The sequence below is a fragment of the Bos javanicus genome, chromosome 25, assembly GCF_032452875.1.
Source record: "Bos javanicus breed banteng chromosome 25, ARS-OSU_banteng_1.0, whole genome shotgun sequence".
Taxonomy (NCBI): domain Eukaryota; kingdom Metazoa; phylum Chordata; class Mammalia; order Artiodactyla; family Bovidae; genus Bos; species Bos javanicus.
Genome location: NC_083892.1, coordinates 39,683,131 through 39,707,260, shown reverse-complemented (window position 1 = coordinate 39,707,260; position 24,130 = coordinate 39,683,131). Strand labels below are relative to the sequence as shown.

Below are 24,130 nucleotides of genomic sequence, written 5' to 3'. Positions count from 1 at the left end.
GGACCGAAGGGCAGGTCACCGTGGCCCTTCGAGCCACCTTCAGGGTCACCTGATGCTTTAGGGGCCTGTACTTTTCATTGTTTTTGAGCTATTTTTACAACTCTAGGGTAATCTCGCAACTCTAGAGCTTTCTCTAGAAAGCTCGCAATGATGCAAATAATTCTTGTCCATGGAAATTGTCCTTGTGATAGGTCGTGACCGTAGTGGTTGGTTGTTGCTCTGAAGCTATGGGCCAGTTTTGCAACTGTTTGTAAGTTCATTTTAGCCTTCCCGATGGTCAGCATGTGTATATGTTGTTCAAATGCTCTTCTGATACATTGTAACATCTTACTGGTTCCCTCATTAATCAATGGTGGCTAAAATCTTTGGGCTTCACTGGTTGCTCAGTGGTAAAGAATCGGCTAGCCAGTGCAGGAGATGGGGGTTCAATCCCTGGGTCAGGAAGATCCCTGGGAGAAGGGAATGGCTACCCACTCCAGTATACTTGCCTGGGAAATCCCAAGGGTGGGGAAGCCTGGTGGGCTCCAGTCCGTGGGGTGGCCCCAATTGTGGCCCCCAAATGTGTTTGTGCTTCCAACAGCCTGGACACTAGTTCCAGGCGCACTTCCGACCCGGTCGCCAGCCCCAGACTGTTCCTGCGTAGAGGCGCTCATTGCTTAGAGCGCAGAGGCCGGGCTTTGGCGCAGTTCAGGTCAGTCCAGCCGCACAGTCGTGTCCCCGGGGAGGTGGGGAAAGCCCGCCTTCCCGGTGAGACCGCTCACGGCTCAGCCTGCTCTCCTCCCACATGGGTGTCTGTCTGTCCGTCAGCCGGCAGCTGCCACCCCAGGAGCATGTGTAGCCTCCTCCTCCCCGCTTGGTATCATGAACTTCAAAGCTGACACCTGGCTGCATGTTGTTTTCTTGCCAAAGTGGCAGAGAGACTTTGTTCTTATGCTTCAGATTATTTGCAACTATCTTTGAAACACATGTCACACGGATGCCTTCTCATAGCCTGTGAGAGTGAGGAGGTGGCTTTATCCGAGCCCACTTTCTGTGGGTTTTGCATATTGAACCTCACACTGACAGCACTTGCTCCCATTTTAAAATCCATCCAGACCCTCCCTGTCGTGTCGCCATGTCATTGGTGTGGAGCCGGACTGAGGCGGGGGGCTTGGGGGCTTGTCTCCTACCCCGGGATGAGCTCCCCTCCACTTCTGGGCCTGTCCAGGCCCCGTGTCTAGCCGCTCTAGCTAGCATCTCCTCTGATGCAAACAGCCTCTCCCGTTCAGGGACCACACCCTTCCCAGGACCGAGTCCCCTCGTGAGCCCAGCTGGGGCGCGTCTGGCATCTCCCCCAGAGCTAGGAGGCTCAGACCCAGGGATGCGAACGGCTGATGGTCTCACAGCCTGTTCTTGCCGTCACTCTGGCCATATTCCTTAGCCGGGAATTTCATTTAGTTCCCAAGTTCTCAGCTCTTTTTGTTCTTCACTTTTAAGACAAAACTTAAAACTCTAACCGTGCACAGTTTTATTGTTTCTCTAAAACAGATACAGCAGAGAAAGCCTTCCCAAAGTGGAGGCTGTGGAACTATTGTAGCCGCCTGCTCTCTGGGGTTCTGTCTGAGACAGAAAATGCTGTCCCTTCCTGCTCCCCCTCCTGGCCCCATGAGCGCCTCTGACTAGTCTCAGCCTCTCACCCCAGCCCTCCTCGGGGACCTTGGAGACCTCAGTCTCACCCGCCATGGGCGCCATGAGCAGGTCTGAGTCACAGCACCCTTTCACAGTTGTGCTTCGGTTCACTCACTTAAGGTATGTTTGATGGTGTGATAGAATCACGGAAGACCTCGTGGTCTTCTCTCAAGAGTACGGCCTATTCTAGAACTGTTATTTCTGCCAGCTCAAGCTTGAAATTCTAAAGTGCCACTACAAATTATATTCCTCTCATTCTTTTAATCATTCCTTATCCAGAATCCTGTAGAATGATTTCATTTAACTTTCATGGAACCAGCTATTATCTGTGCTTCTCCTTTAACGTCCGGATGAGCTGTGAATAAGCCAGGAGAGGCTGTTCCATGGCCCAGACACGCTCACCTCTGAGTTCTCACATCCACCCAGAGCAGATGAGTGGCTCAGAGCGGGGATCAATTCCACAGCCCCCATCCTAGTGGCTTCACTCTGAGGAGCTTGAGATTATGTGTTGTCTGGGCTTTGAAACTGTCTCTGTTGACACGATGACAATAATCTGAGGGCCCTTTAGCATAGAGAAGTAAATGTTATTCATCCCACCAAAGTAGTTTCAATAACTCGTTGAGCTGAGCACTGAAATATAGGTCAGAGTCTCTGAAAAACTTGAAAATAATTACAGCGAGCACTTGAAAAATCATGAGGGTGGTTTAGAAAACAACCATAGTATCAACCTATGCTTGTTTCATTTCATTTTTTTCTGCTGCTCCCCCTTTTTTTTTCCTCCAAATTTTGGAAATGATTTTATATTACTTTTTTGAGAAATACATACATATATATTTATGTATGTGTCTATATGTTTTTAAATAAAACTTACCTTTAGTATTACTCTGTGGATGTACAGTTCTCAGAGTCAATCCAGGTTTTATAGCATATGTAATTTTGGAGATTTTGTTAAGAAAAAAACCTTTCAGGGCTTCCCTGGTGATCCAGTGGTTAAGAATCCACCTTGCAACACAGGGGACGTGGGTTCAATCACTGGTCCAGGAATATGGCATATGCCGCCGAGCAACTAAGTGGTCCCGTGCACGCCAGCCGCTGAGCCCGCGTGCTGCAACCACTGAGCCTGCGTGCTGCGACCACTGAGCCCGCGTGCTGCGACCACTGAGCCCGCGTGCTGCAACCGCTAAGCCCACGTGCTGCAACCGCTGAGCCCGTGCGCGCCAACCGCTGAGCCCGCGTGCTGCAACTGCTGAGCCCGCGTGCTGCGACCACTGAGCCCGCGTGCTGCAACCGCTAAGCCCACGTGCTGCAACCGCTGAGCCCGTGCGCGCCAACCGCTGAGCCCGCGTGCTGCAACCGCTGAGCCCGCGTGCTGCGACCGCTGAGCCCGTGTGCTGCGACCGCTAAGCCCGCGTGCTGCAACCGCTGAGCCCATGTGCTGCAATCGCTGAGCCCCCGTGCTGCTTCTCCTGAAGCCCGAGCGCAATAGAGCCCCCTGCTCTGCAACAGGAGAGGCCACTGCAGCAGGAAGCCCACATGGCACCTGGAGAATAGCCCCCACTCACCTCAATTAAAGAAGACCCGCCCAGCAGCAAAGACCCAGCACAGCCAAAAATAACTAAGTAAAATTACCAGAGAAGGCGATGGCGCCCACTCCAGTACCCTTGCCTGGAAAATCCCATGGATGGAGGAGCCCGGTAGCCTGCAGTCCATGGGTCGCGAAGAGTCGGACACGACTAAGCAACTTCACTTTCACTTTTCACTTTCATGCGTTGGAGAAGGAAATGGCAACCCATTCCAGTGTTCTTGCCTGGAGAATCCCAGGGACGAGGGAGCCTGGTGGGCTGCTGTCTATGGGGTCGCACAGAGTTGGACACGACTGAAGCAACTTAGCAGTAGCAGCAGTGGCAAGTAAAATTACACATAAAAAATAAAAACATTCAAAGGTGAAAGGACCCCCACGGGGATCTTGGGCAGGGCCAGTGCAGATGGGGGCCAAGGGCTCAACGTGCCACTGGAGAGGGCATCGGGTGACCGCTCTCGCAGTCAGTGAGGCCCAGCCCCCTGCTCTCAGTGCACCCCAAAGGCAGCAGGTCCCCAAACAGGAGAGGCTCCTGTGAGCCCTGACAGGAGGGCCCACTTTGCAGAGTGTGAGCTCCAGGAGAGTCCCGCGGCCTTCAGTCCCAGCTCTCCACGTCCAGCTAGCATGCACCAGGCATGCCTGGTGGCCACACACTGCAGCCCCGCCGTCCTCCCTGCAGGACACCTGGTGTCCAGTCCAGGCCTACACGCCCCGGTCCACACTGCCCCGTTAACTGGCTGGCCTTCCCTGCTCCCCACCTCCTAAACATTTTATTTCAGAACGTTTGGGTTTACAGAACAATCGTGGGGAGAGAGTTCCCCAAACCCCACGCTCGATTTCCCCTCTCATTAACTTGCCTTTGTGTGGGACGTTGTCAAAATCAGTGAGCCAATGTTGCCGTATGATTGTTACCTAAAGGCCAGGTTTTATTCCGTCTCCCCGGCATTTTGCATGCATCTGTTTCTGTCCCAGAGCCTCACCCGGGCCCACACCCCATTTGGGGGCCTTGGGCATCTCCGTGGGCTCCTCCTGGCCTGGCAGGTTCTCAGACTTACCCTGACGTGGACGACGGTGGCAATCTGGGGATGAAGGGGAGTGTCGGAGGTCCTCTCACAGTTAGGCTGGGACGAGGGATCTGGGGAGGGACCACAGGGCGCAGCACCCTCTCACCGCCCCGCCCCCACCAGGCACCGCTCTCTGCGGCTGCTGCTGGTGCCGCGGACGGGCCTGTGACGGGGGAGCTGCAAGTGAGGTGTGCCCGGGTTGCCTCCGCCATCGCCCCGTCCTGAGTGTGCACTGTCAGCCTCAGAAACCCAGAGCACTTGCATCTCGCATCCACATGGCCAGCCCCGGCTGGGAGAGGAGAGTCTCCCCTGAGTGTGACCTCCCCGGACCCCGAAGGTGATGGTCCAGCTCCCCTTCTGCGTGCTCTCTGTGACCGAGCCCTTGGCTTTCCTGCTGCAATACCGAGCAACTGCCAGACGTCGAAACAACGAACGTGTACCTCTCCGGAAGTTTCCACGACATGGGAGGATCAGGCTGTCATCCGTGCCTCCGTTTCCCATGTGTGGATGTGGACGATGGCGCCCAGTGCAGGTCACCATGGAGCCATCCCACAGCGCCTGGCACGGCAGCTGCTTCCCAAAAAAAAGGACGGATCCGGGCCCTGGGGTGAGTCAGGCCCTCCTCTAGGTGCTGGGGCTCTGACAGTGACTCAGATGCAGCCGAATGAAGCTTATCTCCTGAGTGGCTATTTAAGTGGATGCGTGTGAGCGCATGCTCCAGTCGCTCAGCTGTGTCCGACCCTCGTGACCCTGTGGGCTTGCCCGCCAGGCTCCTCTGTCCGTGGGATTTCCCGGGCAAGAATACTGGAGTAGGTTGGCCGTTGCCTCGTCCAGGGGATCTTCCTGACACCGGGATCGACCCAGCATCTCCTACATCGGCAGGCAGATTCTTTACCACTGAGTCACCTGGGAAGCCCTGCTTAGGTGGATGTCTCTTCTTACTATAATTCTTACGATAACCCTTCTGTTTCAGGAGAGAAGGAGTGCAGACAGCTGCAGCCAACTCAGCAGTGGGATTACAATTAGAAAAATGATAAATTCGCATCTTGATTTTCCACTTAGTTCTCAGTAACCTGGGGGAAGTTGTTTTAAGGAAAGCACGTTCATTCTTATTTGTACCAAAAAATACAAGGGACAGCATCAGTGAGATCTGATCATTTCGCCTACCAAGTGTGCAGCTGAAGACAGCCGTAATGCTCACTGCTGGCAATGCTGTGACAAAACAGTCACTTTCTAAAAACTTTTCATCAGGAAAAATACTAAATACACTCAAAGGTGCGGAGTATTCTTGTGTTCAGTTTGGAAAACCATCAATAGTTGACGGTATTTGTTTCATCAGCTGCCCCACTCTTTTTGCTAGAGTATTTTAAAAGAAGTCCCAGAGATCTTGTCATTTCATCCGTACGTGATGCAGTAAATACTCAAACAGGGACATCAAACAACATTAATAGAATCCTTAATATCATCTTACACTCAGTCCACATTTAAGTGTCCCTATTTAAAAAAAAAAAAAAAAAGCCTTTTCACAATTGACTTGCTTGAATCAGGACCCAAACCACGTCCATCTGTCGTGTTGGTGGCTTTGCCTATTTCATCTCTTAATCAACTTTCCCTGTTTTCACCCCCCGCCCCGTGCCCTGCCCTCCTGCCCACCCCCGTCCCCTGCTCTCCCTGGCGCACAGGCCAGGGCACTTCCTGTGCAGTGTCTCCAGGCTCTGGCTGCTTGCTTCCTCCCGGTGCCATCTAAGTGGTCCCTGCACCTTCGTTACCGCCCAGAGACACTCAGCCTCTGGTTTGTGTGCCTTCCTGGTGTGCACGCACGCACACGCGTGTGTATGTGTATGCGTGTGTGTGTGCTTCCTGGGTGCTGCTGGGCACCCCGTACCTCGTCACACGAGGAGACACTGGCAGCCCTGCTGCTCTGCTCTCAGTGACGTTGGAGCCCCCCAGGAGGCTAGGCGGCGACAGCCCATACGTCTGGGTAGAAGTTACTTAAACTTCCTGGAGCCTTGATTTCTCGGCCTGTTAAGCAGGGAGAGAGTGCCTCCTCCCCTAGAGGTCTCGTGTGGTCATGGATGTGAAACAGCCTCCAGAAGGCAGACGGCAGCACAAACATTAAGTATTAACAGTAATAACAGTTCTTTTGGCAATTAAGGAAATTTTCTTTGGAAACTAGTTTCCTTCCTCAAGTACCTTTAATTGAGAAAATAGTGATGCTCTTTTTTTTTTTTTTTTTTAATCGGAAAAAAAGCTTTCAGTATGTTTGGGAAGATTGAAACCCACCAGCTTTTTAACCAACAGACAGAGTGGAGGGGTGATTACCGCCTTCTGGTTTCCGGGCACTGGAAGCCAGGAAAAAAGCTCAGTGATGCCCATCTGTGGAGCAGAGGTTTTTTTAATAGCCCAGCTGGGAAAGACTGGAATTCCTTAGTCTTCTAGATCAGAGGAGCAAGGGGCATCCCCAAGGGGGAGGGAAAAAGCTATTGAGACTTCTATGGGGTGGTTTCCCCTATTGAAAGGTTCTTCTGCATTCCAGCCCTAAGAGAAGCATCTTGTGGTACTTTTCTGTGAGGACCTGGGGAAGAATCTTTTAAAGGGATTTTGTGTTATTGATTGTCAGGAACAGAGTTGCTACTTAAATTTTAACACTTCTCAGCAAACTAGCAATTCCAAAGCTTGTGAATGAGCAAATCCTCCCCACAACCATTTTTTTTTTTTTTTTTGACAAATCAGAGTGCCCATGAGATGGATCGGGTTCATTTGTATTAGTTTTCAGTTTAATCTCTCTTCCTGCCAGATCTTTTATCTTCGAGCAGGAGAGGGAAAAAGAATAAATAAAGAATCCTATAGATGCAGCAGGAGGACTGAGCAAAGCCCCAGGGTCTGGAGCAGATTAATAGGCCCTGTTGTCAAATCAGACTGGGCAGCAGCTCCTGCGGCTCGGGCTGCACTTCAGGAGCTGTTTACACCCCACGTGAACAGATGGCCCTGAGCCAGGGAATCGCGTGGGGCCGAGTCGGGGATCGGTGGGGGGAGGGGCCTGCGTGGGGCTGGAAGGTAGCGTCCGGGCGCGTCTCGGCTCCTGCCTGTGCAGTTCATCCTTTAGTCCACGGCCTGGACCACAGTCCTTCTGACGCTGCCCCTTTGTGAAACGGCCACCATACCTGGCTGAGCAGGTGAGTTGTTTGCTCCCAGACCCTGCCGTCTGCAGGAAGAGAGGGATGAAGAGACGCTTTCTTGCATCGTGTCGCTCAGGACCCCGCGAGAGCAGGCACACTGTCGGCTTGTGGTCAGGGGGCCTTTACACGGGAGAGCTGACCAAGGAGTGGGGCCGGGGGAACTGAGTGACCAGTGGCTGGCGGCAGCGGGGCCAGACTCGCCCGTGGCCACAGGGCCCGGGAGCCGCGGAGCCCGGGGAGGGGCTGTGCGGAGCTGCCCCCAGAGAAGAGAAGGGGACCTTGGTGTGAAGAAAGCAGGCAGTGTCTCCAGTGAGGAGGGAAGAGCACCCCCCTGCCCGACAGGCCCCCGGGGCACAGGCAAGGTGGGGACGGTCGCGAGGGTCTGGGTGAAGATGGGAACGTCCAGCAGAGTCCCCAGCGGGGCCAGGCCTGGGCCAGAGGCCGCAGCACCCCGCCCTGGCCTCAGGACTCGCGTGGTATCCCCCGTCGTGCTGTGTGTAAATCAGGTGGAACTTTTCACTGTGGTGAGATTCACACACGAAGCGCCCCATCCTAATGACGCACTCGTGGCGGCGTTCAGATGATCCGCAGACTCCATCCTGCAGAACTGAAGCCCTGTCCCATTAAGCAGCTCCCCGGCCCCTGGCCTTCTACATTCTCGCTCTATGAATCTGACTGCTCCAGCTGTCTCATTTAAGTGGAATTATACGTTTTTCTGTCCTTTTGTGTCTGGCTTATTTCACTAAGTATAATGTCCTCAAGGTCCATCCGTGTGGGAGCATAGTTCAGAGTTTCCTCCCTCTTCAAGGCTGACTAATATTCCGTCACATGGATGGACCACATTCTGTTTATACATTCATCTGTTGATGGATGCTTATTTGCACCGCCTTTTAGCTATTGTGAACAATGCTATTAAGAGCTGTACAGACACCTGTTTGAGAGCCTGCTTTCAGTTCTTTGGGGGTACATGTGTTGACGTGGATTGCTGGATCGCACGGTAATCCTGTTTTTAACTTTCTGAGGAACTGCCACCCTGTTTCCCATAGTGGCTGCAGCATTTTACATCCCTGCCAGGGGTGTATACACGTTCCAACTTCTCCCCGTCATTGCCAACACGTTATTGTCTGCTCGTTGATAGCAGGTGTCCTAATGGGTGTGATGGAGAAGGCAATGGCAACCCACTCCAGTGTTCTTGCCTGCAGAATCCCAAGGACAGGGGAGCCTGGTGGGCTGCCGTCTATGGGGCTGCACAGAGTCGGACACGACTGAAGCGACTTAGCAGCAGCGGCAGTGATGGGTGTGAAGTGGACTTCAGTGGGCTTTCAATTTGCAACCCGCCCCCCAATATTACTGCTTCCTGGATGGTGCAGTAGTAAAGAATCTGCCTGCCAACGCAGGAAACGTGGGTTCAATCCCTGGGTCGGGAAGACCCCCTGGAGGAGGAAATGGCAACCCACTCCAGTGTTCCTGCTTGGGAAATCCCATGGACACAGCAGCCTGGCAGGCTACAGTCCACGGAGTCACGAAGAGTCAGACACAATTGAATAGCCGAGCACACATAACGCGCATTTTCATATAAGAAGCAGGAACGAAACCGAAGCGCTGCAAGCGGAAGAGCTCAGGGTCAACTTGGCCTCTGTCTTTTCACCTGGGTATCAGCCATCTTCAGGATGGAGCCTGTATCTCCTGTGAAGCCTGACTCAGCGTGCCCAGTTCCCGCCAACCACGTCCAGCTACGCTGACACTAGAGGAGCGTCCGTCCCCCTCCATGGTGACAGAGGACTCTTTTCTGTAAGGGAACCTGCCCAGAAAACCAGATCACCACGAGCTGTTTGACGCCCTAGAGGGGTCTCAGGCTTCCAAAGTGAAAGGAAACACGGGTGCGAGTTTTTCTACAGTTAATTGGAGACACACACATTGCACTTGTAAAGGAAACGTCAAAGCAGGGCTCCTTGTCAGCACTAGATCGCCTCCATCACCGAGCAGCACAAGCCAGGATGCCCAGCTGGTGGCGAGGACTGCCATCCCAGAAAGCCATTTTGGGAGCAGCTTTATTTGAAATAATTAAAAAGACTCAGCCTTCATGGCCCAACTGGCGCCGTGCTGCAGAGCGTGCAGCTTCCATCGAGGAGTCCAGACTTAGGGTGGATGGCACTGCGTGTGGGTCAACAGGAGTTGCCTCTCAGGGCCTCATTTCATCTCAGAACAGCTTATGGCCACCTCTTCACCCATAAAGACCCCGAGCGCATTTCTGATGAGCCCCCAAGTGCAGACTTGTAAGTCTCCATAGCCAGGCCTCTAGGTCTTCACGGAAGTGGCTGTGATGTTGTGTGTGGGCTGTGCAAGCCTGTGTGCAGTCTGAGCTGAGCCTGTCTGACATCAGGGTCACAAGTCGCCCCTGTGTGACACTCGCAGACGTGGGCGAGCGATTGCACTACCGTTTCCAAGGAACAAGAAGGACAATCTGAGTCCCCGTGAGAGGTCCCCATCCGCCCCCCCCCCCCCCCCCCCCCCCCCCGTCTCACTTCACTGATAACTTGAGCCTCAGAGCAATTCCGAGTGGACCCGACAGAGGGCGCTTGTTCATCCTAAGGCTCCGCGAGGTGATTCGGCCAAAAAGCCTGTCTCAACTCTGCAGAGAATGTCCCGGGGAGGGGTGGGGTCCAGGCAGAGCCCTTCCGAAGCCTTGCATGGAAGAGCTCCCTTGGCTGGCAGGGTCGCCCTTCCACACCTGCCCGGAAAGCCGGGGGGAAAAATCTCCTAAATTCTCTGTGAGTTTCATTCCGCGTCTCTCCAGCCAGAGCCGCTCAGGGGCGTGGATGGAACGGGCCGCCACGCAGATGGGCGGCAGAATGCATGGCCCATCTGTCTTTATCATGCTCATTTCCTCTTTTATTAAAATGTTAATGAATATAGTTTTTATTTATCATTTGGTGGCGTGTGCAGCATCCTTTTCTGGGAGACAAATCTGCAATCTGCCACGTGAGCTGACAGCGTCTTCTCATTACCCAGTGAACACGGGAATGAGGAACAACATTCTGGTTCCATTTAAACTGCCACGTGCAGGCTGAACAAAAACTATCCCTTTACGTGTAGACAACAGCTTGGGGCTGGCGGCAGGCACCCCCGGACTTGGGAGCGGACGGCCTGAGTCAGGGCCAGGCTCACTGGTACTGGCCACGGCCCGACGCCTCAGTGTATGTGTCGGCTCAGCGGGGCCAACCCCTCCATCTGCCTTGGTGAGCGAGGGAGACGGTTTATGCGGATGCACTTTGCCTTCCCTTGTTATCATTCAGATGGGCGCCTGCAGAGGTTCGAACTCGTTCTGCTCCTCCTTTCAGACTCTCCCTGGAAAGTGCATCTGTCAGACGTCGGCCCCGAGATGACGGGCGTCACGGTGCGCGGCCTGACCCCGGCTCGCACCTACCAATTCCGAGTGTGCGCCGTGAACCAGGTGGGCAAGGGCCAGTACAGCGCAGAGACGAGCAGGTGAGCCGCCGCGGCAGCCTTGGCGCAGCGAGGGGGCCGAGCATCTCGTGGAGCGGAGGGAGGCCATCATTGAGGTCACTTCGAGGTCGTCGACCTCCGCCCTTAGTGACCTTAGTGGGGAACAGACACGAGTGGGAAGCCTGTAACTGAGAGGAAGCGTGGGGTTCACGGGGCAGGTCGGGGCTCCTTCACTGCAGAGGGAAGTTTCTTAGGTCCCTGGGGCGCTCAGACTGCGCAGACAGGAGTCATTCCTGATCGCAGAGCCCCCTGTGTCCATGACATTAAAGAGCTGGTGGTGTCTCTGGGCCCTTTGTGCAGCTGACCGCCTGCGGGGCGGGACTCAGAAGCACCCAGCAGATTCACGGGAGGCAGAGCGAGCCCCCGCGTTTCCCTGGTGGTGGTCCTGATGCTGAGTCCTCCCCACCCAGGCCGGCAGCTGCTCTCAAGCCCGTTCAGATGTGACCTGGGGAAAGGGCTTCATCGCATTTCAGCACATCCTCCCCAGCCAGCCGGAGCACTCGGCAGGCCTGTGTGGTGGAAGTGTTGAGAGCTCTGAATGACTGCTTTCTAATCGTGGGGGCTTGGTGTGTGAAATACTGAAGGAGCCAAAGAAAGCGATTTGGAAACAGCCCCGGACTCGGGCCCACGAGCCGGCTCGCCAGGTCCTTACAGGGCAGGGGTGCCGTGGGCCGCTCAGGCAGAACAAGCTCGCCCTCTGTGTCTTCGGGACCCGTTATATCGATTTGTCCTTCCTGTCGGATCAGCTGTGTGTTTTGCTTTATTCGTCACTCGATTCAAGTACACAGTTCGGCTCAAGATTCAGCAAGATTGAGAATGGGAGCGAGGGCCCCATGCTCCTGGGGCTCATCTCTCCTCCCCTCCCGCCCTCTCTTTTCAGACTGATGCTCCCGGAGGAGCCACCCAGCGCTCCCCCGAAAAACATCGTGGCCAGCGGGCGCACCAACCAGTCCATCATGGTGCAGTGGCAGCCGCCCCCAGAGCCGGAGCACAACGGGGTGCTCCGCGGGTACATCCTCAGGCAAGTAGCCGCGCCCGGCCACACGTGCACCCTCGTGGACAGTCCAGTGTCCGTCCTGCTGAGGCCGCAAGCTCAGATGTCTGCAGGAGCCCAGCGGTAATCCAGACTCAGGCCAGTGGTAGGACTCCCGGGGGTGGTAGAGACTGCGGCCAACAGCGAGAACGAGCACCTGTGGGCAGCCTCTCGGGGACAGGCTCTGCAGATCCAGCTGTGATGCATACACACAGGAACCCACCCTTGGGGAGTGCCGTTTAGCAGAACGGAGGGGAGTGTTCCAGGCTGGAAGCAAGGTGTGTTTATTCCTTGTAAATCCTTTCACTCGAGGTTTTTACCAGAGGTGTGCGTTCTAGAGTATAATGATTTTTAATTAATAAAAATACAATTGATTTCATTACAAGCCAGTTTTTACCATGCTAGTATGTTGAGCCTGCCAGGTTTTCCAGGATTACCGAAAACAGGTAAAAGTCTGGCTTTTTTACCTGCATTCTCTCAGTTTTCCGTGTTGGGAATGAACCCAGTATGTTCTAAACGCAGGGCAGGCCGCACCTCCCAGCTGCAGACCAGACACGGCCCGGGAGCGGCCAGTTTGCTCTCTCTGCCCCTCTGGGAGGGGTTTGGCTCTGAGCACCTCGCGTGAACCGCGCCAGCCCTGGCTGGGTTGGCAAAGGAACCTGCTTTGCCAAAAATTACTGCTGAGTTTAAAATGGCCGCGAAAGCGATCGTTTTGGTAGTTTGTCAACACAAGTGAAAGGAAAAAAGCAAACCAGTATTGAAAAGGTAACTGTTACCTCCCTCCTAACGGGTGCACCTGTCGCCAGCCTCCGCGGGCAGGGCTGGGCGCACCCGTCGCCAGCCTCTCCGGGCAGGGCTGGCAGGTGTCCACCATGCAGATGCCCAGCCCACGCTCGTGCTAGACCCATGACCAGGAGACACCAGGCTACCAAAGGCCTAACGTAGAGTGACGTAACGTCTTAGCTAAACGTAAAACATTATGAGAGAGTTGATTCTTTAACTCCATTGTCTGCGTACAGAAGTCAGCTCATCCCCAGCATGTATTTATGTGATCACCCGCTCATCATTTAATACACATTTATCTATGTGAACGTAATGTGTGCCTGTCACAACCAATTCACTGCTGTTCTCCAGTTGTCCTGAAGCATATGAATTATCCTCTGAACACAAGCCAGATCGTTATCTAAGCCTGAAGAGGTTCAAACGCGGCCGTCCCCTGGCTGCACAAGGGCCGCAGGGCTGAACCTATACGCAGGGCCGCCTCGGTCCCTGAGCCCCTGGCCTCCCCCGGTTCACAGAGGAGACTGCCGATCGGCCCCCTGTGGGCAGGGGACGCCTGCAGACCCGTGGGTGGAACTGTGGGCCCGTGGGTGCTTCCAGAGCCTGGTGTCTCCCTTGGGAAAGCAGCCCAGCGCTTCCCGCTGCTCGAGGCCCAGGTTTTCCTCGCTGCTCACCCAGCTGTCCCCTGGTTCCCTGCTCATCAACTAATGAAGATAATTGGTCTCCCCTCTGGACGGCCTCCCCCTCCCATGCTTGTCATCCCATCCGTCTCTGTCTTTTTTTGACCACAGGGAAGAAAAGTTTCCTGGGGCTCCATCTGCCAAAAGGACTTTAAAAGTCAGGCCACAGAGCCAGGCTCGGGGCGTGGAGTTTCCTAACGCAAGCTCTCTGATGTCGCAAGGCCCTGTCGGGCACTGCACATTTCCCTGTTTTGTGGGATTATGACTCTTAAAAGGATTTTCTGTGATGGTGTCAGTAGAGGCAAGCGCTGGAAAAGAGGGCATCCGTATTTGCAGGGGCTTCAATCCAGAGAGCCCCCAAGACGCGGGTGTACCACACAGGCTGTGAATATCCCAAGTTTTCAAAAATTAAAGACCCATGCCAAAATGAATTTGCTGGGAAACATTTCCGAATAATCCTCCAGTCTGCAGATCAGCTCTGTTTGCAAGCCTGTACCCTCCGGGGCACAGGGCTCCATGTCAGACCAGCAGCACGGTCCACGGAAGAACAAAATGGAAATAAATCACCGCCGCCGCTCCGGCTGTAAGAAGTAGTTAGAGTGCGTGCACAGTAATAAAATATTCATAATAATGGGCAGGGTGTTTCTTTGAGAGGAACATAGGGGTTATGTCCTTTAAAAACATTGTCCTGTTTATTTCCACGTAAAGAATCTTCTTGTTCTCTCTGAGACGGTCTCCTGGGCAACGTATCCGGCCCTTCAGCGGATGATGCCCCGCGCTTCTGTTATTAATTATGACCTTCCTAGACATTCTGTGAATATTACCAGAGCGCCTTGAAGCCGCTGGTCAGAATGGACCACGCTCCCTGCCGGAAGGGAGAGCCAGGAATCTAGGAGGTCGATTCTCCCCGCCTCATACAGATAGGTCTGGGAGGAGGGGTGAGCAGGCCGTTTCAGGGCTCAGAACTCAGGGTTCTCTGTTGGCACACATCCCACACAAGCAGCGTTCCCCACAGAGAAATGTTTTGGGGGCGGTGCTTCAATCCATCGCATCTCCTTTCCGCCCATTGTTTTCATCCTGTTCTTGAACCGCCCCCGCGGGATGCCATTATTACCACGTCACCTTAGCCAGGAGGAACCCAAGGCTCAGAGAGGTAAGAGTTGGCTTCAGACCTTCCAGCGCGTGAGTCTTCTTCCCAGCTTGGTCTTCTGGGCGGCTTGCTTTGCCCTCCCTGGAATGCGTACGGGACAGTGAAGCAGGGGTCTCCAGCAGCCATGCCCGGCTGTACCCTGCTGGGTACCTGTGGTCCTGGGCCCACTCACTTGCCAGGCTACTCTGGGGTCTGGTGTGGGTGGGAGCCAATATTTGCCTTTTTTCAAAATGCCTGTCTGATTGTCCCAGGGCCATTTATTCTCAAAGTCCCTGCTGTGTAGATGGGGAGATGGCTGGTACTCGGATGACGCCACACCAAGCCTTCCCTGCCTAGAAGACAGGCCGTCGTATGATAGACTTGGTTCAGCCCGCCGTGAGTGGCACCCACCCCTGGCTGGGGGTCCAATGAGGTGCAGCGGGATTGGAGGGGTGGGAGAGAAGCACAGATGGGTATGAGGCCTCTTGCACGTTTGCCCGTCACGGAGCGCCATGCGTGTGCCAGCGCTCCCCGCAGGGCCGCTGCGGGCCCGCGTCCTGCGGCTCCTCTCAGGCGCGAGGCAGGAAGGCCGGGGCCTTTGCGCTCTTCGTGGCCCGCCTGCTCTCGATCCTTTCTGCCTCATCTCCGGCAGGACTCACCACACGCAAGTGGCCTGTAGCAGGAAGGGCTCAAAGACGAGTCTCAGAAATCCCTGATGTTCATGAAGAACATTTTATTACCATGTCCGTACATCCTGAGTGCGTTTTCAGTCATCACTCTCCTTGGAGAGCTGTTTACCGCTCCAGGCGTGGATTTCGGAGTTCCTTCTTTTCTCTGAGGGCGGTGGCCTTGCTGACATGCTGGTTCGAGTGAGTCTGGCTCAGGCTCTTCCCTGCGTCCAGGCCCTGTGGCCCTGGGGACGGCACGGTGACTGACCGGGACTCTGCAGGGCCACTCAGCGTTCTGGAGGCGCCTGAAGACCCCGGCCCGCTGTGGGGAGTACGTGCATTTCCCGCCCACTCCAGGCCTGTGTCCTCCTGCAATTCTGCCATCCCCACCGAGCACCAGACTCTCATCTTCTTGAGGAAGTAGCCAGCTCTCGGCTAGAAACTCCACGCTCTTGGAAGTTATTCCCACAGCTCTCGCCCCTCAGTTTACCCAGAGGAACAATTCACTTCTGCACACATGATCATGGAAGACGTCCGTCACTCAAAATAAAGTTAAAACAGTCCTTTCTCTGTGCAAATAACAGTTTCCCAGCTAATACATTTTCTGTGTTCAGAGTTGTGTACATCATTGTTTTAAATAAATGCAACTTTAAATCTGCCTTTCGTCCACAGAAGAGCCTGCACATTGCCCTCTCACAGGTCCCCTAAAAGCCACTCTTAGCAGTGGGCCCGAATTTTAGGAGTGTGAGCACCTTTGAAAGCCAGTCATTCTGACTCTGGACTTCATGCACTAGCCCAGCAGGGAGCTCAGCCCCCGGACACCGAGGGGCACCACGCTGCCCACTTCTTTCCTCGTCGTTTCAGAGCCACTGGAGGAAGGGGTCTCTAGGACTGATTTATAGCTACAACCCACTAGAAATCCTGTCTGAAAACTGGGGTCCTGAGTTGTTGTACTCCCTGGACGACTGACACTTAAAAAGGGATCATTTTTCCTGAACCCTAACATGGTTGAAGTGTCAGATCTGTTAGCCCAGAGCTTCTAGTCACTGTGAGATTAGATCAGACCTTCTTAGCGATAGAAGTGGAAGTAGTGTCATCTGGGGCAGACCTCTGGGCTTTGTTCTTGTCTGTCTACCCCTGATCTCCTCTAACCGTGTGGAGGAACCTCGGGGAAGCCCAGTCTCTGGCTCAAGTCGTCTCTCGTTCTGCCGCAGGTACCGCCTGGCCGGCCTGCCCGGGGAGTACCAGCAGAGGAACATCAGCAGCCCTGAGGTCAGCTACTGCCTGGTCACCGAGCTCATCATCTGGACCCAGTACGAGATACAGGTGGCTGCCTACAACGGAGCCGGCCTGGGCGTCTTCAGCAGGGCCGTGACTGAGTACACCCTGCAAGGAGGTGAGCCTGCCCGAGGCGGCACGGTCTTCTTCACTGGGGAGCAAGATGTGCAGAGTTCTGTTGGAGCAAGCGAGTTGATCAGCTCACTCAATATTTGAAATATTTATTTCTGTTGAAATAAAAATAGACTGTTCAGTCCTCTAGGGAGCAATCAGAAGGGGATGAATCACATATTTAATTTAATCTCTCCTTCTATTCATAAACTATAGCAAAACCACAGAAAGGGATTGTATATATTATTCTGTCTGCTGCTTTTCATCCTGTTCCTAAGGATGAAATGTGTCTCTACACATCCTTTAACTGGTCCACTTATTCTGAAAATTCCTGTGGAATTGACTTTTTCTAAAAGGAATAATGGTATATTTTGCAGTGGAGGTGGCTGTGGAGTCCTGTGTGAAGCTGTGAACGTTTTTCACAGAGTGATCATTCAGTGTTTTGTTTTTAGCGATGTAACACAATTGTTAGTAATGGGGTTTGCGACTCGCTGCTCTCCACCCCCACTTTGGGTTTCCTTTTTCAGTTACACAGGCAAACAATTCACTAGATCCATAAAAACTCCTCCCCACACCCACCCCCCAAAACTGACCAGCCAGAGTGCCATAAAGCCAGCAGGTCTTAAATTTATATGCTAAGACCCAACCCCGTCATTTCCAGTTAATTCCACTGTTTTCTGCAGGGTCTGGGTCTTGGCCCCAGGAAGGGCTGGACCCTCAGAGACACTCTCCATGTCTGCATTTCACTTTCAATGCTCTTCACAGTAACAAATAGACCCTCTCTGGACACAGTGGCGCACCAGAGCAGCCCAGAGCCTGGCCCGGGGAAGCAATTTTCCCACCAAATCTAAACCCCTTTTTCGCTGAGCAGTTTTCCCCTGTCCTGACTCACAGGTGTGAGTTTATTTGCTTAGGCGTTTTTATTGCTACCAGGCCTTGGCCTTTTTCAGATGATAAGGTTCCTAACTGCCCACGTCTCTCCCCAAATCATGCCTGAGGCCTAATGTTCCCTGATATTACACGCTGTCATTATCATCCCGTATTGATCGGCCGTCTGTTGTCATCCCTGAGCCCATAAATCCTCCTCCCGAATTAAGTGGCGTCAGCCCTGCTCTCACAGTGAGGAGCAGAGAGACTTAGCATGCAGGACGACAGGAAGGGCTTGGTGTCTGCCTGCACCTCTTGATCACTCATTGGAAAATGAAAATAGCTGAAAACCTGCTCTGTTAACGCTTGCTTTAATTAGTCCGTTTAATAAAATAACAATAAATTCGGAAACACTTAAACTGACAGACACTGCTGCTGACGGCCCCCCAGCACCGTTCACAGTGACGGCTTCCTCCTGTTGCCGGCACGCTCACGTTCTGTGCGGGGCTCAGTCTCCCCCTGACTGGGAAGGGCTGTGGGGCGCTGCATCTCGCGTCTGCCCCGCCGTCCCGGGGGGAGCTTCAGGGCTGTGAGCGACGTGATCGGAGCGCTGTGTGAGGAAGGGAGACCTGTCGGCAGGGGTGCAGGGGAGACTGGAGGGGCCCGAGGGTGGGGCAGCCGCTGCAGACGGCAGAGTGCTGGTTCGGCTGTGAGCTGATGAACTCCCCCCATCGCCGACGCGGGCTGAGAGGAGCCATGGGCGTGTGCAGTGCGGCTTCACACGTATCCCCTCTGGGCTGCCCCTCCACCCCGTCCAGCCTGCCACACGAGCTCTCGCTGGGGCGTCCTGTCCCATGGGACCAGCCCAGCCCCCTCCTCAGCTCACTGGCAGTTTCTAGGGTGAAACGGTGTGTTTTGCTCACGCTGAGCGGGTCTGAGGTCGCTGGGCTAATACAGGTGGAGCAGCGATAACGCTGGGTCCTCTGAGTCAGCAGCGCTGTTTTCTGGGCTCCCTTGGCTCCTCTGAGGTCAGTGGGGCCCCGCAGGGGATTCATCCAGCCTGAATGCTGGTGGCGTGCCTGCCCCTCCAGCACGAGGGCCTTGTGGATCTGGACACAGCGGGAGGCAGGCGCTGACTCCGCGTGGAGCCGTCTCTGGATGCCTCGGCTCGGGTGAGGTTGGGAGGAATCTGCTTCCTTGCGTAGGTGAGAACCTGACTTCCGGTAGCTCTGCGTGCTGAGGTGTTCAGAGTCTCTCTCTTCTTAGCTGCTTATGAGCAGATGTCGTGTGCGGTTTTCCCATCTGCGTGTCAGCCTGCGTCTGTGGATCACCGTTCCTTGGCCTGGCTACTGGGTGGCTGGCAGGGGAGCCTGGAGCTAGGAGTCCCGGCAGGTCTCCGGGCCCCCAGGGTGATCACAGTCCACATCTTTGCTCACCTGAGGGTGTTTCTGACCCTCTGTGAGTCCCCGATGCAGGCTGTGATCCCGCCAGCCTCGGTGTGGACTCAGGAAACACACATCCTCTGGGGCTCCTGGCGTCTTTTCCAGCCGTGGTTGGCACGCCCAGACCCGTGTGCTCCGTGCAGTGGTAACGCCCGGGCAGCTGACCCTGAGCACTGCTCCATGCTCTGCTTCCAGGCCCTGCCCTGCCCCTGCCCTGGACCCTCGGTCACCAGCAGAGCTTCTCAGGCCATTTCAGCCTCTGACCTTTCCCCTTTTGTCTGAGGGTCATGCCTGAGCCCCGAGACTGGTCCCTTGGGCTCCACAGCTGGCAGATCAGGATGGACACACGGCCAGGGGAGATATCTGGACCCTCAGCACGGGGCTCACTCACATGGGGTTCACGTGGGGCTAACTTACATGGGGAACACTCACCAAGGGCACACACACACACACCTTTCTGCCTACACAGGCCCAGAATTGGCCCTGGCCCAGAGTCCATAAAGCCTGACTCTTATTACTTATCAATACTACTTATCTGCCTTCAAGAAACATCTTAGCTCTTCTCTGCCTCTGCTTTTTTTTTTTTTTTTGGCATTTGTAAAGTTCTGACATCTCCACCCGCCCTGACTACTTTAAGGGCAGTTGTGAAGAGAAAAGGAAGCGATGTAGGTGAAAGGGAAGTGGCTCCATCGTGTCCAACTCTTCGCGACCCCATGGACTGCAGCCCACCAGGCTCCTCCGTCCATGGGATTTTCCCGGCAAAGGTCCTGGAGTGGGGTGCCATTTCCTTCTCCAGAGGATCTTCCTGACCCAGGGATCGAACCCAGGTCTACCTGCATTGCAGGCAGATGCTTTATCCTCTGAGCCACTAGGGAAGCCATGCTATTAAATGCTGAGCTGTGACACACACACCCATGTTTCTGTCTGTATTCCTCCATCCACCCTGACAACAACCAGTATCTATTGTGGGATTTGAATGTCTCCATCATGATAGTCGTACAGAAAGAAATTTGAGGTCAATTTCTTTGCTATTAGTAAAATCAAGAACGCACGTTGAGGAATTGGTGTGAGTGCCTGCTGAGTGACATAGTAGGGCCACGCAACAGGCCAGGGCACTGAGACCAGAGGGGACACCTGTCTCATTGTCAAGCCTGGGGGCTTCAGCCTCGACCGGAAGTGAAGACTAGCATTTGTGAAACAAGATCGAGAATGAGAACAGAGTCCGGCCTCGTTCTCAGGAAGGCAGTCCCGTTCGGTGCTCGGGGAATGTGCCGTCACTGTGAAGGCACCCCCGCAAAGGGGCTTTCCTGGGACAGCGTCAGGGAAGTACGTGTAGCCGCTGAACTGGTTCTGAATGGAATCCGGCTGCTAGAAACAGACCCAAAGGAACAGCACCGTAGATGAAGTGGGCATGTGTTTTCATCTTTCTGACACCAAACGGGGCAGTGGGTTCTGTGGAGTCATAGTGGCAGCTGTATGGTCACCAGAGAACCAAGTCCTCCTTTTTTTGCTTTGCTATCTGTAGTGCTTGCCTCGTGGTTGCAAACTAACTACTGTGATGCCAGCTATCACATCCACATTCTAGAAGGAGGAAGGCACAGGGTCTGCCTTGTGGCCCAATAATCAAGTTTGCCCACCTTTGAGGAACTTTCTTAGAAGTCCCATCTGCTACAGACTTGTGCTTACAATTCATGGACTGTCTCCATGCCAGAGAGCCTGGGAAGGGTCCCTCAGCTGGGCACGTTTACGTCCACTATTAAGGAAGGAAGAGGGGAGGGCAAGCAAAGGGCAGCTAGCAGTGTCTGTCCCACTTGTCCGGCGACTCCTGCTGAGGAGTCGCCCGAAGGATGTACAGTTTCCAGGGATAAACTGGTGAGACAGCCTGTCTCACAGCCGCTGCGGGCAGAGCACCTCCTGGTCCTTCGTAACCACCCAGACTGGAGTCCCCAGACCCCTCGGCCTCCTCTGGAGCTCAGCGGCTCTGCTCCGGCAACCCGCTGTGTGTCCCAGGGCTGTTTGCGGCCGGCGCTGAGAAAGGCTGGGGGGCTAACTGGTGCCTGATGCTGAAAAGGGAAGAATTAAAATGCTGATATGTTAAGGGGGTAGGGAGGGGTGAATTACGCCTAAGATTAATTATTCATTAGCCTAATTTGGGAAACTATTGGAATGTGTGTACTCACAATTCTGGAGCTGGTCAGGAGACTGTGGAGGAGCAGGAGCAAAGGGGAGAGCTGAGCCGCCATCCAGCCGGCCTCCTTTTCCTCTCCCATTAGCCGCGTGGTGGACTAGAGCCATCGGGGACACGCAGTGTGATTTATCTGGACTTTAATAAGGCTCCTCTTGAAAAGATGTCGGAATGCTGGGAGAGCTCGAGGGGCTCCCACTGCCGCCAGGGGGGCGTGTGCATGTCAGACGGTCACCCGCAAGAGGATGTGTGAACGACACGGTGTCGGCCCGGCGAGGGCACAGGGGGCGGGAATGCGGGTGGGGGGGCTGCTGCCCAGAGATGCGTGGCCCCAAGCACGCGGCCTCAGTCTCAGAGGGGCTTCCCTCAAGGGGGCTCCTGAAGGAAGATAAGGGGGCCATACCTCAGCCCAGTGAACTGACCCCGGAAGTGGTGAGAACCGCCATCCACCTGTCATGCCCCAGGTTTCTCCTCAGTCCCGTTTATTGTTGAGATGCAGTAAAAGCATCTGTTACGGCCCACGTCCTGACGCTGTGTGCGGCCCCAGCCACTCCGAGGCTCCCCTGAGAACTCCGCGGTCACGTGACTGCTTCACCTGTCTCTCACCATTAGCTGAGCAGTTTTTAACAGAAACTGATTGTGGAGCTAACCACTGCGTCAGCATCGACTTGGAACCACTGATTGCTCCAGATGACTACAGTGCCTTTCTCCCCTTCCTGGATGATTAGAAAGTTGCTGAAGTAGACATTGGCAGTAGGAAAAATGCTCATAATTATACGGGGTGTTTAGTTATGCAGAACTTAGACTCTCTGGCTTTTTCCTCTTGAAACCAAAAGCATATTGATTTCTGGAAGGGTTCGGAAAGAACTTCTGGAGTGAACTGAAGTTGTCTTCCATTTCATTTGGGTGATTGCAGTGGAGATTTGACAGCTTGGGTTCATGTGGTTAGAGCTGTTTTAAGAGTCTTGCTGCTCCGTGTGTGCATTGCCTGTGTGCGTGCTCAGTTGCTTCCGTGTCTGACTCTGCGACCCCATGGGCTGTAGCCCGCCAGGCTCCTCTGTCCATGGGATTCTCCAGGCAGGAATTCTGGGGTGGGTTTCCATTTCCTCTTCTAGGGGATCTTCCTGACCCAGGGATCGAACCCACATCTCCTGTGTTTCCTGCTTTGCAGGCAGGTTCTTTACCACTGAGCCAGAGAGAAAGCCCATGTTTAGGTTAATCTCTCACATTTAAAACTTCCTTCTGCAGGAAAGAGGTCATGAGGCCCTGCTAACAACATCTATTAAATGGGACTGATGAGCAAAATCGGGGCCAGTGGGGCATATGAGAAGCTAGGAGGTGAGAAAGTTTGTGTTAGATAATTCTTGAACAAGTCGTAAAGAGCCAGGGCAGACCAAGCAGATTTGAGGTGTGCTCAGTCACTCACTCATGTCCAACTCTTTGTGACCCCATGGACTGTAAGCCTGCACCAGGCTCCTCTATCCATGGAATTCTCCAGGCAAGAATACTGGAGTGGGTTGCCATTTCCTCCTCCAGGGAATCTTCCCAACCAAGGGATGGAACTCACGTCTCCTGTGTCTCCTGCATTGGCAGAAAGATTCTTTACCATTGAGCCATCTGGGAAGCCCCAAGCCAGTGAGGTTAGCAAACTTGATCCCTTCCTTAAATGTGTTAGTCGCTCAGTCATGTCCAACTCTTTTGCGACCCCATGGACTGTAGCCTGCCAGGCTCCTCTGTCCATGGAATTCTCCAGGCAAGAATTCCTTCCTTAAATGGGTCCATTAAGATGCAAATGCTGATTTTTCTATAAAGGGCTCAAAGACAAATTATACTATAAATCATCATTCTTGAGCATGCCAAGATTTTAATTTTTTCTGGTTTTATTTCTTTATCATTTTTCTTCTTGTAACAGGTATTTTTGTGCTGTAATGATTTATTCTGGTTTCAGAACATTACCTTCTAATGAAGGAGAACTATTCCATATTTAGAGAGAAATGGGAAAAAACATTTGGTTATCCAGGTTTCTAAAACATTAGTAAAAGCCCCTAAATGTTCACTTGGGCTTCGCAGGGTTTTCTAAAGTAAGGATTATAAATGAGCACTCTGCAAGCTCCATTCCTATCTCCTCTTGGGAAATTCTCAATGTAGCATAAATGACATTGCACGAAAAGATTTGTTTCTCAGTCCTGATGACTTTGTAGACCTCAGGCTGCGCCCATGGACAGGCTAATGTTCAGATTCTCCCAGCATCCCCTGAAGCACCCAGTAGGAACTGAGCAAAGCCGTGCGGGTGTTCCTTTAGGTGTGGGCCTGACTTGGTCTTTGAGGCCTTACAGGAAAGGGTAGGAATCGCCTTCTTCAGGGGGAGCCACTGTGTGCCAGTTTCCACTGTCCTGTGTGCCATCCACGTATGTTCATCGCCTTCTGCAGCCATCCCCCAGCCGTTGTGTGAGAGAGGCACCATGGTTCCTGTTTTACAGAGAAAAAGGCAGAAATTCAGAGAGGTAATCAGCTTTCCAAAGGTCACACAGGTTGAAAACACTGGGAAGTGCTCAAATTTATGCTTTTCCTTCTCAGTTTAGTTCAGTTCAGTCTCTCAGTCGTGTCCTACTCTTTGCGACCCCATGAATCGCAGCACACCAGGCCTCTGTCCATCACCAACTCCCGGAGTTCACTCAGACTCAGGTCCATCAAGTCGGTGATGCCATCCAGCCATCTCATCCTCTGTCGTCCCCTTACACCATAAAAGTCACCATTTCAAGTGTACAATTCAGTGTGTTTCCACATATTCACGAGACTGTGTGACCATCAGTTCAGTTCAGTTGCTCAGTCGTGTCCGACTCTTTGCGACCCCATGAATCGCAGCATGCCAGGCCTCCCTGTCCATCACCAACTCCCGGAGTTCACTCAGACTCACGTCCATCGAGTCAGTGATGCCATCCAGCCATCTCATCCTCTGT

At 53.7% G+C, this 24,130-nt stretch overlaps 1 protein-coding gene across 4 annotated transcripts in view; it reads left to right on the top strand.

Moving 5' to 3' along the window:
• LOC133238799 (protein sidekick-1) overlaps positions 1-24,130 on the top strand; it is a 733,626-nt gene that overhangs the window by 573,807 nt on the left and 135,689 nt on the right. For all 4 annotated transcript variants that reach the window (XM_061402289.1, XM_061402290.1, XM_061402292.1 and 1 more), the window contains exons 15-17: positions 10,832-10,979; positions 11,878-12,018; positions 16,502-16,683. In XM_061402289.1, coding sequence (XP_061258273.1) covers positions 10,832-10,979; positions 11,878-12,018; positions 16,502-16,683 — 471 coding nt within the window. The remainder of the gene's footprint in view (positions 1-10,831; positions 10,980-11,877; positions 12,019-16,501; positions 16,684-24,130) is intronic.